Consider the following 9,306-nt stretch of genomic DNA (forward strand, 5'->3'; position numbering starts at 1 on the left):
GCAGTGCTCTTGCTGGAATTTGATGTAAAATCCATGTAAGCAAAGCGCACAATTTGGCGCATCTCTTTAGGCATCGTAGCACTAACTGTTACTGAACATGAGGTATGCGCCTGAATCCGTATGTAGGTGGAACACACGTGCCTGCCCTTGCACCAAATTGAATAATGTTGCAGTATTAATATAGCTATCAATATCTTATGCCAAATTATTAGGGCCTATTATAAAAAACTAACAAAAAAACCAGTCTTTATCAGTTAACAAGTCCGAGTCCTTATCTCCAACTTCCGAGTCCGAATGCCGTCAATGCTCGAGTTCAAGTCCAAGTCATCAGTGCTCAAGTCGAAGTCGAGTCACGAATCCTGAAAATCAGGACTCGAGTTGGACTCAAGTCCAAGTCCTGGACTCGAGTACTACAACACTGGTGTATGCCTATGCATGTGTGTGTGTATGCGTGTGCCCCACTGGCTTGTCTCCATTTAGAAATGGAAAGTGTGTTTGTGTGTATTCGTTATGTGTATGTGTCTACATTTGGTGGGGCAGTTATTCATCTGTATTATTTTTGTGTATTCTCCCCTATAACTCCTGCATATCTTATCTTTCATCAACGTGTGTGTCTGTGTGTGTGTTTACATGCCAGTGTTCAGCCATACACACACCAACCGTGTTGTGTTGTGTGCATGCTAATGTTCCCTACAGCTCCTGTACACGTTTGACAAGCAGGTGTGTGTTAGCAGCTGCTCTCTGAACAAGGAGGAGACGCTGCTAGGTGAGCATCTGATATCAGCTCATTTGTAAAACAGCGTTGCTGAGCTACGATCGGACCAAAACCCTAACAGTTAAAGTCAGAGACACGCACCCCGACCCTGCAGGGGCCCGCCAGGTCCAGTTAGAGCCCACTGGACTCTAGAACACTGTTTATCAGTGCAGCTTCAGTCACATTAACCAAGACTCAGGCTAAAAAGACTAAAAGAATACCACTGTGATCTGTCTGTGTATAAACTGTATCCTGAAGTCAGATGTCATGTTCCTCCCTTTTGCTCTCGTCCAGCGGTCAGCCTGACACAGAGGACCAGAGGAGAGGAACACCTCAAACCAAGTAACACATATGCACTCAATATCTGTCTGTCTGTCTGTCCACCCGTCTGTCTGTCTGTCTATCTATCCACCCATCTGTCTGTCCACCCATCTGTCTGTCTTTGTCTGTCTGTCTGTCCACCCATCTTTCTGTCTGTCTGTCTGTCTGTCTATCCATCCACCCGTCTGTCTGTCTGTCCACCCAACTGTCTGTCTGTCTGTCTGTCCACCCATCTGTCTGTCTGTCTCTTTCCACCCATCTGTCTGTCTGCGTCTCTCCCACTTGGTCTTATTTTGTGTTATATATATATATATATATATATATATATATATATATATATATATATATATATTTATTTATTTATTTATTTTTGATAGCTGATGATTGATTATGGCATGAAACAGGCTTGTACTGTCTCATAAAGAATTTACTTGACTCACTGGATTAAATATAGATTCATCTATTTGCCATAGCAGATCTGATGTTTCATTGAAGCACAGAGTAATGGGAAGAGAGTACTGCTGCCCCATTTGCAAGCTGTTTATATTACTCGTTCTCTCTTTCCGGTTCCATTTTCTTTCTCCCTCAGTATCTCCTGCCGTCCCCTTTACTTATCCTGTTCTCTCCCTCTTCTTCTTCTCTGTCTGTATGTATGTCTCTGTAGCATCAAAGTGTCTGACTCTCTTGATTGAGATCCACCCCATTAACAACACCAAAGTCCTCAAGGCAGTAGACTGCAGGGTCAGAGTACAGGTACGTGTGTGTGTGTGTGTGTGTGTGTGTGTGTGTGTACGTGTGTGTGTACGTGTGTGTGTACGTGTGCGCGCGTGCGCGTGTGAGCAAGCAAGACTGGTCACAAATATGCTGACATGTCATTTATGCATCTTTTTTAGTGGCGACAGCATTTTAGCACCTTGGTCCATTTATTTTTACAGACTTGGTGAAAGTGCACCGCTATTCTCTTCAATTTTTTTCCCCCCTCAAATGCAGGTAGTTGAGGTGATCACATTTGAATTGACAAAATGTTAGGTAATGGTGTGTTACATTGGCTCAGGGCTAGATTACGTTTTCTCTGGCAAACCATGTGGTCCAGCATGCCATGATATTTCAGGGCCTCTCTATTTGCCTTTTTACACACACACACATACGTGTGTGTGTGTGTGTGTGTGTGTGTGTGTGTATGTATATATATATATATATATATATATATACACTCACCGGCCACTTTATTAGGCACACCTGTCCAACTGCTCGTTAACGCAAATTTCTAATCAGCCAATCACATGGCAGCAACTCAATGCATTTAGGCATGTAGACATGGTCAAGACGATCTGCTGCAGTTCAAACCGAGCATCAGAATGGGGAAGAAAGGTGATTTAAGTGACTTTGAACGTGGCATGGTTGTTGGTGCCAGACGGGCTGGTCTGAGTATTTCAGAAACTGCTGATCTACTGGGATTTTCACGCACAACCATCTCTAGGGCTTACAGAGAATGGTCCGAAAAAGAGAAAATATCCAGTGAGCAGCAGTTCTGTGGGCGAAAATGCCTTGTTGATGCCAGAGGTCAGAGGAGAATGGCCAGACTGGTTCGAGCTGATAGAAAGGCAACAGTAACTCAAATAACCACTCATTACAACCGAGGTATGCAGAAGAGCATCTCTGAACGCACAACACGTCGAACCTTGAGGCAGATGGGCTACAGCAGCAGAAGACCACACCGGGTGCCACTCCTGTCAGCTAAGAACAGCAAACTGAGGCTACAATTCACACAGGCTCACCAAAATTGGACAATAGAAGATTGGAAAAACGTTGCCTGGTCTGATGAGTCTCGATTTCTGCTGCGACATTCGGATGGTAGGGTCAGAATTTGGCGTCAGCAACATGAAAGCATGGATCCATCCTGCCTTGTATCAACGGTTCAGGCTGGTGGTGGTGGTGTAATGGTGTGGGGGATATTTTCTTGGCACACTTTGGGCCCCTTAGTACCAATTGAGCATCGTGTCAACGCCACAGCCTACCTGAGTATTGTTGCTGACCATGTCCATCCCTTTATGACCACAGTGTTCCCATCTTCTGATGGCTACTTCCAGCAGGATAACGCGCCATGTCATAAAGCTCGAATCATCTCAGACTGGTTTCTTGAACATGACAATGAGTTCACTGTACTCAAATGGCCTCCACAGTCACCAGATCTCAATCCAATAGAGCACCTTTGGGATGTGGTGGACCGGGAGATTCGCATCATGGATGTGCAGCTGACAAATCTGCAGCAACTGCGTGATGCTATCATGTCAATATGGACCAAACTCTCAGAGGAATGTTTCCAGTACCTTGTTGAATCTATGCCCCGAAGGATTAAGGCAGTTCTGAAGGCAAAAGGGGGTCCAACCCGGTACTAGCAAGGTATACCTAATAAAGTGGCCAGTGAGTGTGTGTAATATATATATATATATATATATATATATATATATATATATATATATATATATATATATAGTACTTTGGCAACTAATGCACAAGCCACACCCACCGCAGTCCTTCTGAAAATAATGGCGTTTTACTTGAGGTTTTACTCAGTTTGCTGTGACAGTATTTAATGTCTTGGTAGGAAGATAGGCCCTGTAATACTTTTGGTTCTGCATTTGGTTTTATTCAGCTTCCAAATAGTCTATAAACCACCACTCAAACTGTGCATCCCTGTTGCTGGGCTATGCATTCCCCCCTTTTTCATGGATGATGGTGGCATTTTATGAATAACTAAATAAATTGTCTGTTAAATTGCCCATAGTCATCTCAATCTACCGACTTCAGCATATGTTCACTCCAGTGGTTCCATCCCCAGAATCTTCTGGCGGAAAAAAAAAGAGCCCGTCTCAAAATGTCAGTTTTTATGGACATCCAAGCAGGCGAAAAGCATGTGTAACAATATTAAAAATAGTATTACAGATATTATCTCCTTTATTTTTGCTTATCCTTTATGCTTTGCTGTTATATTTTAGTTTTGTGCAGTATATTTGATTTTAAGCGTGTATTTTTCTTAATATTTCTTACTTTTTTTAGTCTTTCTGCCTTTTTAAATTTGAAAGCATTTGCAAGTGAAGCTCTCATTGCACGGACTGCACCGTGTGCAACTGCTGCAGGTTATAAATGAACTGAAACTTGCAACGGTGAAGTTCCACCATGACCTTTTCAAAAAGTTAAATTTTAGCGAAGGCATGATTGTAAGCACTATAACTGGAAACCAGTTGCGCAGATGCTGACTTGCTCTACTGCTTCAGTTTCTCCATCCAGATCTGGACAGGAGCTCGGTGCTGGAGAGCCACCTGCTGCTGCTAGCCGAAGATGGATGTGAGTCTTTCTCGCTTTCTGTTGTATTTTTGTCTGTCTCTAACCGTTTTGGTTTTTTTTGATAACTGGATGTTTAATGAAATAGACACGTCCTAGAGTTACCATAAGGACTTTCATGATACATTGGGATTAAAATGCTTTGGACACCAATGATGTCTGTGATGTGCATCCTGTGTTTTCCATCCATTATCCAAGCCGCTTATCCCAACTGGGGTCGCGGGATGCCAGAGCCTATCCCAGCAGTCGTTGGGCAACAGGCGGGGAGACACCCTGGACAGGCCACCAGGCCATCACGGCGCCCCCCTGACACACACACACACATACATTCATACCTAGGGACAATTTAGTATGGGTGATTCACCTGACCAGCATGTCTTTGGACTGTGGGAAGAAACCAGAGCTCCAGGAAGAAACCCACACAGACACAGGGAGAAAATGCAAACTCCATACAGAGGACTACCGGCACGACCCCCAAGGTTGGACTACCATTAGGCTCGAACCCAGGACCTTCTTGCTGTGAGGCGACCATGCTAACCACTGCGCCACCGTGCCGCCCCTGAATACACATAATCAGGGAAATTATTTTGAATGACCTGTCATGATTTTTGAAACGAGGCTTGGGGGTATCTGACATATCTCAGTAGTGGTGAAAGATAAACACCAGAATCTGAGGCATCAACCCTTATCATGCAAACCATTACATCAGACCCAAACAAGAAAATTGTACTGTATGTTCTGTGTCTTTCAGATGTGGATCAGTACCATGTTTTTCTGTCCAGACAGGAGGGTTACAGGGTGGTAAGCATCCTCAACGAGTCTTCCTCTGTCAACTGTTGCCTGTGTTGTTCTGTACTACGTGCATCACACATCACACACACACACACACACACACACACACACACACACACACACACACAGTCTCATTATTATATCAAAACGCTAATTACCTTTTCTCTGTCTGCTCTCATTTGGAGTTGTTTCGGATGACATCATCAGCTAAATGCCTCACTAATAAACTGTAACTGTGAATAGTGGATGTGTGTGTGTGTTTGTATGGCTGTTTTTGTGGGGTTGCGGCCTCCAAGATCACACAAGAACCCTTAGAAACATTTCCATTTATGTCGTGTCATTTGTCGTTTATGTGAAACGGTGAAAATAAGACACACTTTTGAAATCCTAATCTGCTTGAATTTGTAAGGTAGGAAATATTTTCTTGGCTATCCAAGGATTCAAACAACCCCACATTGTCACAGTAAAACACCTACGTTGGCCAGTCACAAGTTCAGTATGTGCAGGAAAGCTGGAGCGTAGGGTTTGTGCGTGTACGCATTCATTCCCATTTTTGCCATAAGGTGATGGTGAATCCAGAGCGTTTGTCCAAGTTAGCAGAGAGAGTAGCAGAGGACTTCAGCTGGGTCCAGTGGGACGCACACACACAGAGACTCTACTACCTCACACACAAGGTACACACACACACACACACACACACACACACACACAGACTCTACTACTTCACACACACACACACACACACACACACACACACACACACACACACACACACACACACACACACACACACACACACACACACACACACACACACACTCTACTACCTCACACACAAGGTACACACACACATTTACACACAGACTACTACCTCACACACAAGGTACACACACACACACACACACACATACATACATGTACAGTACACATGCATACAGATAGATAGCTTTCTCTCTCACACACACACACACACACATACAGTACACATTCATACAGATAGCTCTCTCGCTCTCTCTCACACACACACACACACACACACACACACACACACACACACACACACACACACACACACACACACACACATACAGTACACATGCATACAGATAGCTCTCTCTCTTTCTCTCTCACACACACACACACATACAGTACACATTCATACAGATAGCGCTCTCTCTCTCTCTCTCTCTCACACACACACACACACACACACACAGTACACATGCATACAGATAGCTCTCTCTCTCTTTCCCTCACACACATACAGTACACATGCATACAGTACTCATACCTGCAAATACAGAGGCTATACAAAGTCATACAGAGTAACCCACACCCACATATATAATATATATATAAACTCGCAGGATAAAACACACACACAAACGCACATATACACACACGAACCTCTTTGTCCCAAACAATTCTGCACCATCTGATTTCAGTAATTACAGCCCCTTCTCTAGCTGGTGTGCAAATTAGTTGAAATCAGCTGGTAAAACGTTTGGTTGTATTGAGAACATTTTAGGCTGACAGGTCCCATAGTTTGCGAGATTACAGACACACACACACACACACATCATATGAAGACACAAAAAGCATGCCTCTGCATCTTTCATAACTCCGTGCTTAATGCATTTGACCGGAGGGCCTGTTTTGTGTCAGCTGTATTCATTGGTTATGTTTTTATCTCAAACATTTTTTTGAAGGTAATCCGTAACTGAAAGTTTCAGGCACTGTGGAGCAAAATATGGGACGAATCTTTTATTTTGTGGTGACGTGAGCTACAAGTGCCTTGAAATTCAAGTAGTCTCATGAAGTAACTATATCTCCAAAAAGTACTTCAGAATAACACTTAGTATCTACTTTGTTCTCCCCCTCACAGATCCAAATTAGCTGCAAAGTATTTTGCATCAAAGAATGCAAAAAACAGTTTATTTATTTTTTATTTTTTTTAGCATACATCTTTATCGTCCAACTTCTGTTTTGCTGCCTGGTAACGTCAGTGTTTTACATAGTGAAGGTGAGCCAAAGTTAATAACAGCGACCCCTAGTGGCCAATCAGGGCATTGTTCTAATACCGTTAATTAGCCCATTATGTTAATCCACCAGTTATATCCAGTGACTCGAGGGCTTACTGGTTTTGATTTATGAGATAACATTTTAAAAGTGGTCCTCGGTACACATATATTTAGGTTCACTGCCCATGCTTGAGGGCACGTTGGTGGTGTTGAGCACCGATGTCTTCAGGGACCAGAGTAACAGCCCTTTAAATGTCGTGCACCCTCAAAGTTGCAGCCAATTCAACAGATTAAGACACTGGGTCCTCCTTTGAGGACTAAATTCTCATTCGTCAACATCACAGTTGAAATAAATTACCAGCGGAAGGACGTGCATTGAATATCAAGTGTTTAAACTCTGTCACTATCTAGAAAAGCTATCAGTATTCATTAGTGAGCTTACTGAACCTGTTGATCCGTTTCCACCTACAGCTATTATTGAATTTTGCTATTATTGTGATAACCGTCGTTTTAGCACTATTAGTATTTTGACATTTTGTATGCAGAACACGTCCAGGTGCACTTGCACACTGCAAGGCAAAAGTACTCACATAACACATACACTGGCAATGCTTCCTCACACTGGTGTACACACACGCACGCACGCACGCACGCACACACACACACACGCACACACAGATACCAACACCATGATGTACGAAGTACTGTACTACTTTACACATATACAAATACACTGATGTAAGTACTAACACACACAGACATACACAAGTTGTAAAATGTCACAAATAAACACACAATGGTGTTGATTGTGAGACATTTTATTGATAGTTGTGATACTGTTATGTCTCTTTTACAGGACAAACCTCTGCTCAGATGTGTTCAGTTTTTCCCCAGCCACAACTGTGAGACTGTGGTAAGATCTCAGAGCTCTGGTTATCTGAAAATAAAACTTATTTCTTCTCACCCCTTGCTCATAATTTCATAATTTCATAATTTGGCTTTTAAAGCACCTGTTTTATTATACATTACTCTTTTGATTGTGTTTTTATAAAGACAATTCCATGAAAACTTGTAATCTTTTACATTACTGGCACATTTCCCTATGCAGTATCTGACAAGGAAAACTCACCCTCCTGTTTTATTCTGCTGTTCAACAGTTAGAGTTGCCTTTAGAGATACCCTCCAATTCCTTCAAGGCAGTCAGGTAAGGCAGCAGCAGCTGTGGGTGAAGAATACACATGGAAAGGTGTTGTCTTAATTGTCTTAACATTACATCTCTGCATAAAAGCACCAGAGACAGATTCCTCTGCATATGCTGATGTTGGCCAGTGAAGCCATTATCCTTAATCATATTAATGGTAATTTATATAGCAGTTAATGTGCATTCCAGACTGTGTGTGTGTGTGTGTGTGTGTGTGTGTGTGTGTGTGTGTGTGTGTGTGTGTGTGTGTGTGTGTGTGTGTGTGTGTGTGTGTGTGTGTGTGTGTGTGTGTGAGATTGTCTTTGACAGGTTTGTAAACCTGGGTTTTGATCATTACAACGAGGAGACACCGGAGCAGGAGCTTGTTAGAATGGAAGTTTTTACAAACACAATAGGTAACACACACACACACACACACACACACACACACACACACACACACACACACACACACACACACACACACACACACACACACACACACACATACTATGCACACAGTTTCGCATCCACTCATGTTCTCATTTTCTGAACATAGATGTAAACAATACATTGCTTTTCACGCTCTGTATATTTTTTAATCTCATCTCTTTCCTCTGTTGGACATGTCACACTTGAAAAAAAGAAAGTAAGTCCCTGTCGCATAAGAAGGAGCTCTGTTCTGTTAGGCTTAATCCATAACACGCCACTGCAACTTTAATTGTGCAATGATTGCTGTGGTAAAATGATACAAAGTAATGCAATATTTTACACCACCACTGAGTAAATTATCTGCCACAAAAGAGGCTTTGAGACTTTCTTGCAACCCGACAAACCACAACTGTGATTTGATGTACGTCTCACTTCATGATCATCGATCACATATCATCTGT

At 42.6% G+C, this 9,306-nt stretch overlaps 1 protein-coding gene across 1 annotated transcript in view; it reads left to right on the top strand.

Moving 5' to 3' along the window:
• gsap (gamma-secretase activating protein) overlaps window positions 1–9,306 on the top strand; it is a 58,906-nt gene that overhangs the window by 1,617 nt on the left and 47,983 nt on the right. The window contains exons 4-13 of the mRNA XM_056277517.1: window positions 697–766; window positions 1,049–1,096; window positions 1,740–1,828; window positions 4,354–4,423; window positions 5,172–5,221; window positions 5,776–5,886; window positions 8,090–8,146; window positions 8,391–8,437; window positions 8,744–8,829; window positions 9,060–9,062. Of these exons, the coding sequence (XP_056133492.1) occupies window positions 697–766; window positions 1,049–1,096; window positions 1,740–1,828; window positions 4,354–4,423; window positions 5,172–5,221; window positions 5,776–5,886; window positions 8,090–8,146; window positions 8,391–8,437; window positions 8,744–8,829; window positions 9,060–9,062 (631 nt within the window). The remainder of the gene's footprint in view (window positions 1–696; window positions 767–1,048; window positions 1,097–1,739; window positions 1,829–4,353; window positions 4,424–5,171; window positions 5,222–5,775; window positions 5,887–8,089; window positions 8,147–8,390; window positions 8,438–8,743; window positions 8,830–9,059; window positions 9,063–9,306) is intronic.

The sequence above is a fragment of the Lampris incognitus genome, chromosome 3, assembly GCF_029633865.1.
Source record: "Lampris incognitus isolate fLamInc1 chromosome 3, fLamInc1.hap2, whole genome shotgun sequence".
Classification (NCBI taxonomy): Eukaryota; Metazoa; Chordata; class Actinopteri; order Lampriformes; family Lampridae; genus Lampris; species Lampris incognitus.